Source organism: Dipodomys spectabilis, unplaced genomic scaffold, assembly GCF_019054845.1.
Source record: "Dipodomys spectabilis isolate Male_0828 unplaced genomic scaffold, ASM1905484v1 ptg000197l, whole genome shotgun sequence".
NCBI classification, from domain to species: domain Eukaryota; kingdom Metazoa; phylum Chordata; class Mammalia; order Rodentia; family Heteromyidae; genus Dipodomys; species Dipodomys spectabilis.
Genome location: NW_024870874.1, coordinates 3361233 through 3378513, shown reverse-complemented (window position 1 = coordinate 3378513; position 17281 = coordinate 3361233). Strand labels below are relative to the sequence as shown.

The following is a 17281-nucleotide window of genomic DNA, read 5'->3' as shown; positions in this document are numbered from 1 at the left end:
AAATGATCATCATCTATCTTACAGGCACTCAGCTAATTCTCAGTCACAATTGGACATAGGTATGAATATCTGTTTATAACTCTTTATTTTTTTTGTCAGTCGTGGGGCTTGAACTCTGGGCCTGGGTACTGTCCCTGAGCAATTCGGCTCAAGGCAAGCACTCTACCACTTGAGCCACAGCGCCACTTCCTAATTCTTTAATTTTGATGCTGACAACTGAACCCAGGGCCTTGGGCATTCTATCTCTAATCCTATATCTATTTTTACTTTAAAGGAAATTGATATTCAGCAAGTTTTTGCTACCTATCTCAAATACCAGGGTACTAGAAACTAGGATTCATGTCCACAAATTATGTTTTTTAGCTCAAGCTCCCTCTAGGAAATACAATTTTGAGAATAAAATTGATACAACCTCAGATCCCCAAGGTACCTGACAAATAACGGATATTTGGAAACTAAGCACTGAATAAATGTTTTTAACCCTGTATATATTCTGAGTGAAGAGACGTACAGGCAGATTTCCCACAGAAAAGGAACTAATGCTGGATTTCAAATCCAAGTGAGTTTGTTTATGCAACGGCCTTTCACAGGCAATAAGCTTCTAGGCAACCCAAAGGAAAATGCAGAAAACAATCTCGAAGCAACAGTTTTTCTTAGATTCTACATGCATACCAAACACTTGAAAATCATTTTAAGTGAAGACTATGATTCCATAAGAGGCTGATTTTTTTGGCAAATTCAAATAGCACATACGCTCCCTGTGCACAGAATTACATTAGCAAAGTTTTCGAACATGGCAGTTTAAGAGTAACAGTACTGAGAACCAAACACAATACTTGGTCCAGTGTACAGACCAACATTCTGAGATGGTCTGAACAGTACCACTGAGGAGTGAAGAATGCTTTCTAAAAGAAAGAATGTACCTGCAGGAAAATATACCACTAAGACCAGGCAAGATGTGTAAGGAAAAGCTAATGTGAGGTTTAAGAATAGTTTGAAAATCAAAGAAAGTCAAAATTGTGTGCCCTTTGGTTTACACTCCAACAGACAGGAACCCATCATGCAAAACCTGCATGGCAATCTATCAGTGCACTTACGGCCAACTCCCTCTTGCTGCATAATGAATCCAACATTTCTGAGTGGAAATGGTAGCTTCGCTTTTAGAAAGGATTGTAACATTGTAATTCTTAATTATAGCCTGCAGTTTCAAACTTTCCTTACTTGCCACAGAAAGTTGGAGCAAGAATGTAAAAGGGTGAATGCTAAAATAAAAGATAGCAATGAAGAAAATAGAAAAGTCATTAGCATATCAATCCTGAAATAGCAAATGCCCTATGCAATAATGATTTTTTTAACTCAACTTGACTATTTATCTCATTTCCTATCTATTATATTATTTTATTGCATTGCTAACTCCTAATGCTAATTTAAAAAACAAAACAGAATACAAGAGATCAGACAGACATCAGACCCCCCCTCAAAAAATGGAAAAGAAAGATAAACTGTCAACTCAACTGTAATTTCAATAAGCCTCTCCTATGTAGTACTGAGGAAGTCTAATGATTTAAGATCTTACAGACTAGTGGCTATTAACACATAAGTGCACTTCAATTGACTTCTGATTTTGTCTAATGAGGAAAGGGCCTGCCATGTAATAGCTATTAACATGTTAGAACATTTCCAATTGACTTCTGATTTCAGGTCTTGTTTTTCAAATACATGCATAAAGGAATAGATATGAAATTATGCTTCCAACCCTCCATCAAGGAGAAAGAGTTGGAGTTACTTGTCTAATAACTAGTACTTGTCTTTGCTAACACTTGTCTAATAAAAAAATTGTAGTCAGTTACTCATTTTTTTCTCATCTGAATTTTGATGCATGATTATATTCTATGAAGATATAGCAGAAATTTTTTGTGTTTTTTGTAATGTTTATTGTTTCTTTCTGTTCCATTGACATATTTAACACACCAACTAAGCAGCAAGAGTTTAGAATTATATACCAGACATTTCTTCATTTGTGAGCAGTATTTATATTCTTTTGATTTTCTTTGACATTTATGACTAGCAACAACATCTCCCTTTTTATTTATGCTTTATGGTTCTCAAATTTATTTACTCATTTACTAAATTAGTGAATTATTTTGCTAATCTCTAGATCTTTCATATGGAGAGGTAAGGCTAGAGGTGGAGAGCAAGAGCAGAGTTAGTTATACATCATCTTGTAAGGTTTTTTTTGGAAATTTGGTAATTACTTAGAGAGTTATAGGAACAATTCATGAGGTGGGGTTTTTTGTTTTGTTTTGTTTTGTTTTTATCGATTGTGGGGCTTGAACTTTTGTTCAAGGCTAGAGCTCTACCACTTGGAACCACAATGCAACTTCTGGTTGCTAATTTGAGATAAGAGTTTCATGTCTATTTTTTTAAGTTTTCTGTACCCTTTGTATTGTGTATAAGTTTATCTGATGTGCAGAAGAAAAAGGGAATCACAGAAAGAGCAGGAAATAGAATGAAGTAATGCAACAATGATACTAGACACTATTTTGGAAATGAACTTCACAACTTGGAGGGCAGGAGAGTAGAGAGAGGGAAGTAGGAGAAAAGGAGGGAGGTGGTAACAGTGTTCAAAAAAGTACCCATTACCTTAGTTATGTAACTGTAACCCCCTGTTCATCACCTTTACAATGAAGAAGGATGAAGAGGAGGAGGAGGAGAAGAAAAGGAAGGAGGAGGAGAAGAAGAAAAGAAGGAGGAGGAGTCAGAGGAGGAAGGGAAGGGAAGGAGAAGGGAGAAAGAAAGAACAAAAGAAAGAAAGGAAAGAAGGAAGCAAGGAAGGAAGGAGAAAAGGAAAGAAGGAAGAAAGAAGGAAGGAAGGAAAGAAAGAAACAAAGAAACAAAGAAAGAAAGAAAGAAGGAACGAAAGAAAGAAAGAAAGAAAGAAAGAAAGAAATAAAGAAAGAAAGAAACAAAGAAACAAAGAAAGAAAGAGTTTCATGGACTTTCCTGCCCAAGCTGGCTTTGAACTATTATCCTCAGATGTCAGCCTCCTGAGTAGCTAGGATTACAGGTGTAAGCCGCCAGCACCCGACAATTGATGAGGGTCTTTTGTTATTGTTTTTGTTGTTGTTGTCTACCCAAAATTCTTAATTATATTTTAACTTTTTATTTTATTGTAAAGATGATATACAGAGGGGTTACTGTTATGTAAGTAAAGTAATGAGTACATTTCTTTTTTTAGTAAGTTTTTTATTGTGAAAATGCTCTTTTGAGAGGTTACAATTACATGAGCAAGGTAATGAGTACATTTCTAATCAAGCATTGTTTCCTCCTCCTTTGTTTCCCCTACCATCCTTTCCCTCCCATCTCCACAACTATATCCCCCCACCCCCGCCGCCTAAATTGTAAAGTTTGTTTTTCGACATAGCATCTTGACCCATTGCAACAATGAGAGTACATTGCTTTTTGAACAGTGTTACTCCCTCCCTCTATTTCTCCTGCTTTTCCCTCCCCTCTAACTCCCCAACCTCCAAGTTGTAAAGTTAATTTCCAATATTGTGTCTAGTGAATATCACTGTTCCATTGGTGAGTTTGAACACTGAAATGGCACCTTCTTTCCTCTGGCACGGTTTTCCTGATCTTTTATTTTTTCCTTCTCTTATGTAAACCCCTTAAGCAGTGACTTTCTAATATAGTTTTGCATTTATACTTCCTAGCTATTTCCAATATACAAATTAAGTTTTTTAATGAAACAAAAAATGTAGCCAATTATACATAAATATCTTCTCTGGGAGACAAAGAGCATTTATAAATAAAGATATCTTTGAAATGATTTGTGGGAAAATGATACCTGCTATAGGTAGAATCATTCTCTGTAAATTATAGTTTGTCTGTAAGGAAATGAAAAGGGAACATATTGTGGAGAAATGTTTTGTTGCTACTTAGGTTGTAAGAATAAGCCTCACTTATGGTCAGATCTGTAGAATAAAAATAGTTTCAAATATATCTGATCTACAAATGTTTGCCTCTGTCAATAAAGGTAGCTTCCTTTATTTAGGAACATGTGTGTGTGTGTGTGTGTGTGTGTGAGAGAGAGAGAGAGAGAGAGAGAGAGAGAGAGAGAGAGAGAGAGAGAGAGAGAGAGAGAGGGAGAGACAGGGAGAGAGGGAGAGATATGATGTTTCTGGTGATTCTTTTTTAACTTCTATGATACTTTTTTTTCTTCTTTTGGCTTTGTTTTGCATTAATAAAAGAGAAATCATCTAATTTACTGGATACCCACCTGGTTTCAATTGCTTGTTTTTCATGGATTTAACAATGAAAGACTGATAATGATGGTATTTTCCCAGGAGAAGAAGTGGACAGACAGCTGTGCAGAGATGCCATCTTCCCCATCCCTGTGGCCTGTGATGCCCCGTGCCCAAAGGACTGTGTACTCAGCGCATGGTCTACATGGTCTTCCTGCTCACACACCTGCTCAGGAAAAACAACAGAAGGGAAACAGATACGTGCGCGTTCTATTCTGGCCTATGCAGGCGATGAAGGTAAGGCTGCTAGCTTCAGAAAGGAGTTAGGTTTCTTTTCCAAATTGACCTACATTATCTCTATTTAGTCTCAATGAAATGACACAGTATGATACTCACTAGATACTATGTTGGAAATGAACTATACAACTTGGAGAAGGAAGGATGTTAAGGGAAAGGACTTGGGAGTGGAAAACCTGGGAGAAATGAGGGAAGGGGTGACACTGTTCCCCAAGAAAAGTACTCAATACCTGACTTATATAACTGTAAACCGTCTGTACATCACTTTTACAATAAAATTTCTAAGAGAAAAAGAAAATCAACAGGAATATTACTCAATATCTGTACATGTGGTAGACATGTTCTGTTCCCCCAAATTAATTATGGGATACATCTTTAATAAAGGAAAAAGATATAAAAGTGAACTCATATTGCTTTATCTCCTAATAATTTTCCAAGTAATTAAAATTTGTGTATTCCAACGTGTTAAGCCTGCAAAAAGTCTGAAAATAGCTCCCAACATTTCACACATTTCATTTTTTTCTCTATTTCAGTAGTTGTATTCCTTGCAGTCACATTTTGGCACTAAAAGTCATATATGTTCACAAAGAAAATTTATTTCATGTCAACACCATCATGGCTGTTGCCTGACTGATATTTATAAAGTATTCTCTACCATCCATACTTTTGCATGTAAGCTCTGAGATCCATAGGGTCTCATGCAATGATGGTGTTTTCTTTTAAAATGTGTTGCTTCTAGGTCACTTCACGCCACTGAGTAAAAAAGGCATGTTTGTCAAGTATCCATACATACTTTGCAAGTCTGTTATGAAGAAATACAAGGCTCTTATTATCTTTCAAGCTTGTCACAGTGCTAATCTGGCCTCTGTATTACTGGGAGAGATAATGTCAAACATATTTTTGTCACTATTCTGTAAAATAAGAAGAAGTGAGAAAATATAGATATAACTCAAGTTCTTTCATATTCAGCATATCCTATCTCAAGACTATAGGTTTATACCTATGGGGTATTGTCAATCTAATGGCCCTTTTGTTTATTGACATTTAATACTGATTATATTTTTATTTCTTGTTAGCATACATCTATGAATACACAATCAATTTTGAGGGATTGTATAAAATCTATGCATTTAAAATTCTTTTTTGTTTATGAAATATTTTAACAATAGTTACTTGATAGTGGTTTTTAAGCAAACTTACTGTGTATGAGTAATTATGCAGGCATGTAATTACCATGACCTTTCCACATGAGGTTTACATCAGCAAAAACATTTTCATGTAAAAATGTCAGCCTATGGAAAAATATTCCCATGTATCTTTTTTTCAAGGTTAAGTACAAAAGTTTATTTTATGGGTTATTATTTTTCATGCATTTTTATTGTAATTATAAAGGTGAGGTACAGAGGGGTTACAGTTATATAAGTCCTACAAAGAGTACATTTCTCTTTTGAACAATGTCACCCTTCCCTCACTCTTTCCAGTTCTTCCCTTGGTCCCTACCTACAACTTGGATAGTTCATTTTCAACAGTGACTAGTGAATACCACTGGTGCATTTGAAATTATCTTAGAAATTTTTCATAGATGCTTCTTCATAGAATCCCAAACTGTTTTCCTATTTTCTTAAAACCAGTATAATTGCTTGTTCTAAAAAAGTTTCTAGATTCTTTTAAAAGTAGAAACTTCAAAAGATAATTATATTCCCTGTGTTGTCAAACAATAACTTGAACCTTATCTAGATGATATTGAGACTTCAAATTCTATCAGCTCAGATTATGTCTTGTGGTTCATTAAAATTAGATCTGTGGTCACCCTGCTTCCTGTAAATCCATTATACTCTGCAGACACTTGCTGTGTGACTAGTAATGAGTGACTTTTCACCCCCAGAGTCACATGGCAAGGATTTTGCTTGGCTTGCAAAAACTTGATAGATCATTATTTCTACAGACAAATGCTTCACACGGAAAGGTCATGAAATGTTTCAGAAGCTGAAATTTATGATTGTCCTCTGATAGGTATCATACACTTAATTTGAAAGGGTAGGAATTCAATAATTTTTAATTAAGTCTAGTAGCTACATCATGAGCAAGTCATGCTAGAAAATCATCTATGTTCATGAAACAAATCATATAAGAACATGAATTCAAAATACAGTTTGAGATAGAATCCTTGGTGGAATTTTTATCCTAAGAATGTGCCATTCTCTCTCTGTTAGCAGTATTTTCAAAAACTACCATGTTTGTATAAATACTTATTACAGAATTAATCCCTCCCACATATTTATTTAATATCTATTACTTTCTGGATGTTGAAACACATTTTATCTTAGTATGAATAAGACTTTTAGAAGTTCAAGCTAGGGTTCCTATGATTTATGAACTAAATCTGTAGGAAGTTTAACTTTTGTTTGCTTGCTATTAGATTATGTGTATAATTCTACACAATAGTAGGTCTATTTTTCCTCAGAATTTAATGCCTTTCTGTTACAAACATTATTGATTTTCCAAAGATAATGGTAATAACTTTAAGAAAACATACCACCAAAATGGTATGATAGAGTTTTAAAACATAGAATTATACAACAAATTTCTGTTGAAATAACATAGAGGTCAAGTACATATGCAAATTTTATCTGGATTTACAAAGTTGCAAACGATATTTTATCTTGGTTGTAATATCTTAATTGAATATTATACTGAAGGTTATATAATATTGTGTTATTATTAAAGATAAGTTATGTTACACTGTACTTGTACTGATAGCCCAAAAGGTCAATAGATTAAAAGAGTAGGAGTTAATTTCTTCTTCAAAAGAATTTAGCCACAACTTTGGAATTTAGCTGTCACCATATGCCAGAAATAGAGGATGCTTGGAGGGTCTATTTATTTAAGAGAAGAAATTAAATCATTCCACCTGAAAGTGATTTTTTTTTCATTTTTCATAATTCATTTCATTAAAAAGTTACACTATCTGGGTAGCGCATGCCTATAATCCTAGCTACAGGAGAGTGAGATCAGAGGCTTGAAACTGACACAGGCAAAGAAGCTCGTGAGACTCTTATCTCCAATTGAACACCAAAAAGTCAGAAGTGGATTGTGTGTGCGCACACATACACACGCGCGCACATACACACAGTCATACAGTTATGAAAGACTTCAAGAAAGAGAAAATATAATCCTACCATGTGTTAGACAAAGAGGAATCATTAACTACCAGTTTTAATGCTAAATTACTCGGTCTTCTCATTATGAGTCTGTGTATATGTATGTTTCTACATCTTTATCTACATCCATACATGCATTTTAAAATACTTCCAGTACCTTTCACTCAATAAATAAAACAGACCTCTTTGTTCCTCTTAAACAAGTAATAAGGGCTAGGAATGTGGCTTAGTGGTAGAGTGCTTGCCCAGTGTTCATGAAGCCCTGAGTTCAATTCCTCAGTATCACATAAACAGAAAAAAAAAAATTGGAGCTGTGGCTTAAATGGTAGGGCACGAGTCTTGAGCAAAATAAGATCAGGGATAGAGCCCAGGCCCTGAGTTCAAGACCCAAAACTGACAAAACAAAAAACAAATGATAAAATAACAGAATGCTGTTTCTTCTTTCCCATACTAGATATTTTTATATCCATTTCTTTCCCTATTTCCTTCTTTCCTAAGCTATTCACCTCCCTGAATAATTCTATCCAAAAGTCATTAGTTGGATACCTGTGCCAGTTGATGAGGGGAGATATAAAGTGGCTCTAGGTGAGTTTTCATAGCCTAGTCTGGAAAAGCGTATCCAAGAGGCTGGTCTGGCATGAAGTTTCAAGTGTCTGAGTAGTGTGAAGGAGGATGTGGGAACATGGGTTGTATGAGAAGGCAGAAGGACAAGATGTCAACACACAGCAGAGTATGGGAAGAAGCTCAGCATTGACTAGAGAAGCCAGCTTAGGATGCATGTCAGAGGCAGGCAGGTGGTAGATAAGATGTCTGAGCCTGAGCACAGTGATGACTGTACCCTGTGGGTACAGAAATGAAAATCACAGTGGAAGGTTATTAAGAACAATTTAAAAGAACAGGAATTAGCTTGACCTCCATGGCTCATGCCTATCATCTGGTTTCTTGGGAAGCTGAGATCTGAAAGAACTTGATTTGAAGCCAACCCAGGCAGAAAGGTTCACAAGTTTTTATCTCCAAAAAAACAACAAAAAAGCAAGGCTGGATTATGGTGGAAAGTGCTAAAAATAGCACATTTTTAATACTTAAATCTGATATAAATTTATAGTTATATAAAGGTTAACTGGGTATAATTGGCTCAAGAGTGTAATCCTATTATTCAGGAAGCTAAGATCTGAAGATCACCATTGGAAGCCAGCTCAAGAAGACAAATCTGTAAGTCTCTTATCTCCCATTAACCAGCAAAAAGCCAGAAGTAGAGGCATGGCTCAAGTGGTAGAGCACCAGTTTTGTACCTTAAACCACAAAGACAAGCAAGAGTTCAAGCCCTGGTACTGGCACAAAACCTTAAATAATAAAATAAAATGAAAAGGTATGTTGAATTTAAACCAAAAAAATTAAGATTTGATTTTAGATTTTTATCTGTTTTAATTTATGAGCATTTAGGCAAGTATTCAAAAAATGCCTGATATAAAAAGGGAAAAAAAATGTTCAAATTGATTTCCACTCATTATAACTTCTGAATTCTCATTATCTCAACATTAATTACAAAGTAAAAATGACAGATTTATTTTTACAAAGTTCAGAATGACCTGATATAACTTCATCAGCCAAATAGCAATGTGCTGTTTTGCTTGACTTACGGAAAGAACAGATGCAGATTGAAATAAAATTGGGCCAATTTTTCTCAAATAATTAGTAGTCTTCAAAAAGTATAGTTTAACAATGAAAACATGGAGTAATATTTCTGTTTTAACTCATTCATTTTTAGCTGTAGATAAATGATTTTAATTCTAAGATCTCAGGAGTACCCAGACTTCTTAGAGAAATTCTGGAATCCAAGGTCTTGTATATGTACGTATGTGTGCTTACATATATATACACATACTCATTCCTAACTCTGGTTTCTAAGCACATTCTAGTGCTTCCTCATATCCTCACTGTTGACCTTAAAAGGCACTCTTGCTTCTGTCTTTCCCTACGTGTCCACCATGCAGGATTTATGTAAGCAGCAGAAGAGAAAGTCTCCCACCTCTCTGCAAGGAGGAAAGGGGTGGGGGAGGCATTCATCAGCAGACTCCCTTGAGTGCTCTGGTGCTAATTCTCTCTGTTTCAGTTCTCCCAAAGCATGCCCTTGCTGATGATGTGCTATTCATCCAGCTGCGGTCTGCAGTCAAAAGGACTTGGGCTACAGCACCAGGCACTGTTACAAGCAGTTTACAACCTATTTATATATAACATTTCCTAGGTCCCTTTTCTTATCCTTGCTGCCGGTGACTTTCTTGCAAGAACTCCACAGGTCATGTGACTGTACCAATATTGCTCATTCCAAAGGTCATACTTACTTGCATGCCTTTAATTCCTTTCTTTCTTTTTTTTGTTTTGCATAGATAAAATGTTTGTTTCCTTCTCTACCGTATGAGAACTCTGCTTCTCAACATCCTGCTTTCAAAATTATTTCATTGCCTTTTTCTTCCTGAGACATTTTTTTTCAGTCTCTAAAAAGTAATGGAATCTTCTTTCAATCCTAATTATACCTAATCTCTCTCTTTTTTATTGTAATTATCACATCACATTTAGAATCATACTCATTTATATGTTGGTCTTACCCCCCACTCTATTGCCTTTCCTCCCCATAATATAACATTCTTAGAATTAGAACAATTTCTAGCCTCTCTGGTGTCCTATGAAGCATCGTGCCTAAGCACTGCACACCACACTTAATACCTATGTCTATTTGAAGAGGATTCTTTATTTTATCCTGTATTGATTATAAAGATATCAGTATCAGAACCAGAAATATTATAGTTTTCATCAAATGCATGCTAGCAAAGATTTTATGAGCTCTATGTGGGAAAGAAAAGTCATGTTTTCTCTCCCAAGAGAGGAGTTTCACATAATAGTCAATATTTTTATCTGAGTACAAAAGTGTACATACTGGAATTATTTACAGTTCCATATGTCCTTCCCCTTTGATGAAGTGCTAGAAAATCTAAATCATTGTATTAGTACAAAGCGAGTAACACTAAGTGGCAGAGTGCCACTTCCCATTTTCTAGTGGTTAATTCGGAGATAAGAGTCTCATAGACTTTCCTCCTTAGGCTGGCTTTGAACTGTAATCCTCAGATCTCAACTCCTGGTTAGCTAGGAATATAGGCTTAAGCCACTAGCCCCTGGCAAGAGAGGATTTTTGAAAATATACTTATTGCAAATTCTGTTTTTATAATTTTATAATTTCTCCAGGACTAGAGGAATATTCCTAGATGTCTGCATTAGAACTTCACCGAAATAACTGATACATTAAATAATATATTTATCAATGATTCCCCAAATAGCACAATATTATAATATCTCATTACTTCAAACAACACTTAAAATTTGTTATAATTAAGATCACATTTAGGCTTATCCATGCAAATATCCATGCAAATATCTTTCCTAATCCTAATGTGGATTAGGGCAAGAAAATAAATAGGTTTCTGTCTATAAACTTAACAGCTATTTTGCAGTTCCTCACACATTATGCTGGTGTCAAGCTTTTTGTCCTTATTATTTTTTTCCCCAAAGCCAGCTAGCCAATTCCATTATCAAAAACAATTCAGAAAAAACAAATCACAATTGCAAGAGCCTGCCTGTATGCTTAGAGTAAAAAATGTAGGTAAATAAACATACTTTCTGTAGATCAATAATTTCACTATAAATCATAATTGTTCAAAAAATTATCCATATATAGAATTTACAATTTACTTGAGTTTGAGAGGTCAACTTGAACAAATCCAGCAACTCATTATGGGCAAGAGCTCTGTTCATTTACTTCTCTCCAATACCTGTAATATGTTTTAGCATTCATTCCCATTCGAATTCTAAACAAATTTACTGGACTTCCTGAGCTAGAAGATGGCATACATTTGCACCTTTATATAAGCAAAAAATGTCAGTGAAACCCTATTTAATGAGGGTAATTCCGATGCTGAGACCACTTAGTGCTGCATAAATGACTGACTTATTCACGGAAGGAGGGAGGTCCTTAAACCCTAAGGGTTTTATGGGTGCATCAGTGGTATCAAATATTAATAAAATGAGCAACAAGTTCTTCTGATATCTGACATTTAAGAGCTTAAATATTTTTACTTTCATAATTGGCTTCAAAAATAGCATTGTGGTAAGAAACTGGGATTCCTCAATTCATCATTACTAAGGGGGGGGGGGGTCGCATCATTTAAACTGTTTGCTGATCCACTAATATTTTTTACCTCATGTGACAGTTGTAGACACAGAATGAGGCTCTTCCTATGAATGGGGCCATACTTATTTATAATGGGACTACTATGTAAGAAAGTATTCCAGAATGATGATTCCATAGTGCATTTTATTGATTAAAAGGTGCATGCAATGCCTTATGATATCTCTGAAGTTATTATAACTTATATTTTACATGTTTTTAAAACTACTGTAGCCAAGCAATAGTTATGACATAGTTGTCATTGCTTATATATATGAACTTTATAGTTCCTGCAGGAAATACCAAGTCTATGATGTTTCTGCCAGTAACAGGCAATCAAAAATAACTAAAGGCCATTTGAGGAAAGAAAATAAATCCTAGTTTCTTGCTTAAGACTTTCATTGACACCTTCTGGAGCAATTAAGAATGCAACAGCATCAACCCAATAGACAAGTATCAGTAACTGCAAGAAAACTCTGGGATAAACAAGTCTTTTAAATCTTTACAGAAAGAAAATATTTTGCCATAGGGAGAGCCTCTCCCAAAGAACCAAAAAAGAAAAATGAAAAAGACTTGAATTGTAACAGGTACATAAACTGCCTTTTCTAAAAGGCTCTTTGTTTAGGCCTATAAATTAACTAAAAGCCCTGAGGGGGTAGGAGGGTTTGGGAAGTGGGGAAAACTTGTCATTCATTCCTGCCTTCATTTTTGCATCTGCCTTTATTCCAAACCATTTTAGATTCTGACAAAAAACGATGGTACTGATGATTATATTTTTATGCCCAAAATCAAGGTCCAAACTACCTTTAAGGACCAGTAGAATCTTGAAGGACAGATTCTATACCCAAAAATGGATGAATATATACTGATATTCTGTATTCCCATAGCTATATACTCAAAATAAAACTCCTTCCTCTATACTTCAAAAAATTTTGTGGTACCAACATTCTTGATGTCACAGATGATAAAATGTTGAAGGAGAACACAAACTTCAATAAGTAGAAACTAAAAAAAGTCACTCAAAAAATTTGAGAAGGGTTTAGGAGTGGGATATAAGAAAACTAAACAATTAAGTAATTAGAATTTACTTAACTAACCATATAAAAATGGAGTTGAGAAGAAAGCATTGTATGATAATTTAATTTGCAAGCACGCCTCTTTCGTGGGGGGACACCTAACATGGTAAGGTAATGTAGAGCTGATAACTTTCTAGGTCTGAAGAAATAGAATATCATTAATTTTTGGCCCTTTCCAATAATGTATTAAATGGTGATAAATGGTATTTATCTTAACACCTCTGTGCCTATTCACCATAAAGCCTAACACATTAAAGTAGTAAGTATTTTAACATCTGTAATATACTGCAAAAAATAACAGGCAATCAAAACAGGTTATGTAAGCCATGTTTGGAAGCTGATACTAGGTGAAGGGGCAAGGCTAACAGAGGTTGAATGAAGGTGAGTATTTGCTTGTGAGATATAGAACAATGAAACCTGTTGACATTATTTTAAGAAAGGAAGAGAGAGAACTGGGAATGCTTGACCAAGGAATATTGGATGTATCAATGGACATACAGATGGATGGATGGATGGATGGATGGATGGATGGATGGATGGATGGATGAATGGATGGATGGATGGATGGATGGATGGATGGATGGGTATGTCACAATAAGACTCCCTTTGTGCAACAAAATCTATGCTAATAAAAACTCTTTAATGACTTTTCACTTAGATAACATTTGAAAACACACTGTGTTTTCTTCATCCAGAGAATCTCAATGTGTCTGTTTCTCTGGTTAGCAATTAACAGGCTTCATTGAACCCCAAGTTGGATTTCTGTAGGGAAATTGAAATGGTCTTTCTTTAAGGCCCTCCATAGCTTTCAAAATCAAATAAAATTTAGACCCCATTGCATTTGTATTTTAAGCTAGCTCATGCCGCATGAAGTAAGATTAAAATTCAATTTGTCTTCCAACTGGGTGCTGCTCAATAAATAGCAGGTCATTTATTGATAGGTTATTTCCAGTGAACAATAAATGGTAAGGTTACAGTTGACCCTAGGTCTAATCTGTTACCATTGTCCCATTTTATAGGAGGAGTCCGCTGTCCCAACAGCAGTGCTCTACAAGAGGTGCGCAGCTGTAATGAGCATCCGTGCACTGTGTACCACTGGCAAACCGGTCCCTGGGGCCAGTGCATCGAGGACACCTCAGTGTCGTCCTTCAACACAACGACAACTTGGAATGGCGAGGCCTCCTGCTCTGTTGGCATGCAGACACGAAAAGTCATCTGTGTGCGAGTCAACGTGGGCCAAGTGGGACCCAAAAAGTAAGGGCTTTAAAATGACAACAGTAAATTCTGTGATCAACCATGCAAGGATTGGCTTGGGCTTTCCCTGTTGCATGAAATGGAATGTTTTGATGCTTGTCATACCTGTCCTCAAGAGTAAGATTTGTTTGTTTTGAAAGTCGGCTGCTGTTAAGGCTGTAACAGCTTCACAATCTTGTACCTGGGATCCATAAATTCTGTCGAAATCTTTCTGCTTTATGGCAGCACTCACTTCTTTAGAAAGCTAGGGAGACGATGGAAGAAGTGCTTGCTGTAGAGTTTGGCTGTTCGATAAAGAGAGTACACAGAGTTCTAGCCCTGTAGGTCAACTATGATCTCTTAACTATCTGCAGGCAAGGGAAGCTGCCAATCTACCTTAATTGTGTTTGCCTTCTATGATCTGCCTTTCATTTTGCCTAGAAAATACTATATCAAAAACATTGAAGGTAAACTTATTCTATCTTTCAGTTGTTAAATGAATAAGCCATTTTCTGCTAAGAGAAAGCCTTGGGATAGCATGAAAGGGTTATGGTAGCTAGAAAAGCTTTCCGTTTCTCATGGTTGTTAAGAATACTGTGATAACTAGCCATACAGAGGGGAAAACAAAGAGCTGAAGAACTCATGTGCCTTGTCAGAACTGTAAAAATAAACAACTAGCAGCATTACTTGAATTAGCAATTACCAATTAGATTAATCAAAGTTGAAATTATATTCCTTTGATGGTTAGTAAACTCTATTCCACTACATTTAGATAACATATTTTTTAATCAAATCACCTAAACCACATGAAACACAGAAAGGGAAAACAATCAATTTTGCATAGGTATAAATGTGGCCTCATAGGTTCCAAAAACAAACAGCCAATTAGGAAAGTGTAAATGTTAGATGAGTTGACTAATTCTGACATTGATTTTCAAAATCTATTGCAAGTATTTAATGAAAAATTTACCAATGCAACACCCTATAAATATTAGGAATTGTTATTTTTTTTTTTAAGAATTGAAGAGGCTGGGAAGGTGGCTCAGTGGTAGAGTGCTTGCCTCACATGCATGAGGCCCTGGGTTTGATTCCTCAGCACCACATAAGCAGAAAAAAAGCCAGAAATGGCACCGTGGCTCAAGTGGTAGAGTGCTAGCCTTGAGCTGAAGAGCTGAGGGACAGTGCCCAGGCCCAGAGTTCAGACCCCACATCCGGACCACCCCCTACCTCTGCAAAAAAAAAAGAATTGAAGAGACTTAGTGTTCCATGGAAATGAAAGTAATTGATCTGAAGCATGGAAAATTCCAGTACAGGTAGGGGAGGTGGGGAGGGAAAAAGTAAATATGAATCTCATTAAGAGTTGTTTTTGTCTGGCTAGGGTTCCAGACTTAGAGCTATGTAACCCCATACTTTGTTTATATCATTTGAAGTTCAAAAACATACTAGAAAATATATACCAAATAGTTCCACATGCTTAATAGGTACCCACAAACTAACATTTTAATAGAACTTGTATATGGTTATGGTGAAATCTGTGTGTGCTGCATTAAAATTCAGTGAAGTAGCAGCAGAAATGAGCTCACCATGTCCAGAAGTGTCCTGGTGCTTGCTCAAATAACAGAGGTAGAAATACTGTGGAGCAGGATGAGTTTTTGCACCAATGTGGCAGTAAAATTCACCTTTTCTTTCTTCTTTTTCATTAATAAGTTTTTTTATTGTGAGAATACTGTACAGAGGAGGGGTTACTACATGAGCAAGGTAATGAGTACATTTCTTATCAAGCATTGTTGTCTCCTCCTTTGTTTTCAAAAATTGCTATTAATGTTTTCTTCTCTTAAACACAACTGGGTAATGGATATACATGTGTGCAATCCTATGTGTGAATAAGCCTACTGGATTTAAGATCATTCATTTTCCTAATGAAAGGCTCAAAGGTTCCACATTATACTCCACAATAATCATTCAGAATTTTCTTTGTCTCTATAGAAGTTTATTCAGTAACTTAAATATATCTATAGTTCAATTGAATTCCTAAAATTCTAGAAAATTAAGCCAAGTACTATGAATTCAAAGGAAACTATTATTACCCTTCTTCCTAAATGCTAGGTTAAATTCGCTGAATGTTTTCCAATGCTGGTCATCTGAAACAAAAATGCAAATAGAAACCTTGTTTTAAAGTCTTCTTAATAAAATAGATTACTGTGCAATGGTAAAATCAATGTTATCGATCTTATCTATCTTCCCAAGGAACAGACTTCAGCTCCTATCACGTCTGTTTAATTTGACCTTGAATAAGATTTGGGGGGGGAGAATCAATTCCTTGATTTAAAGCGCAAACACTAAATGCAAACAGTACAGAGGAGAAAAGTTGCTTGTTGACCGAACCAATTGCCTCACCAAAGGAAGTCTAAATTCATTTGATTGGATATAATCTAGGCTGTGTAATTTATCTTTGTGTGTTCACTTAATGACTTCGTTGTTAGTAATTTTGTTCTCCACAGTTAGCCAAGTATCTTGCTGGGGCTATTTCCAAACTAAAAGAATATTTAGAGGTTGTCAATGATAACATTATAAATTCCATTGATTAATTTCAGACTAGTCTTTGAAGAGCATGCAATTGAGTAATGCCCTCCCATTGTCAGAGTTATAAACCTCCTCATTGCAAAGGAGAGCTTTCAATAATAATTACTGACCAATAATTTCACAGTCCTTAAATAATTAACTGGATTTTATGTGAGATTTTTGCCCTATTTCCTGTTTGAACGATGCAAGGTTATTATAATTTCACTCATTTGAAATATAAATTACAATACATCAACCTCTATGGTTTATTTTTAAATTTCATCATTGGCTGAATAGTTATAGTACTGGGAAATTGCAAGCTTATCCTCAACATAAACTGGCAAGATTGTTTAAAAAATTTAAATCATATCTATCTTTAAATCTACTTCTAAATAAATCAGATTTTCATTTGTTTGTGTTTATTTCAGTACTGGAGCTTGAACTCCAGGTCTGGGTACTGGCCTTTCAGCTTTTTCACACAATGCTGGC

General features: G+C 35.5%; 1 protein-coding gene across 1 annotated transcript in view; it reads left to right on the top strand.

Annotated features, from left to right (window-relative positions):
• Thsd7a (thrombospondin type 1 domain containing 7A) overlaps positions 1–17281 on the top strand; it is a 342684-nt gene that overhangs the window by 256456 nt on the left and 68947 nt on the right. The window contains exons 7-8 of the mRNA XM_042696060.1: positions 4347–4541; positions 14017–14251. Of these exons, the coding sequence (XP_042551994.1) occupies positions 4347–4541; positions 14017–14251 (430 nt within the window). The remainder of the gene's footprint in view (positions 1–4346; positions 4542–14016; positions 14252–17281) is intronic.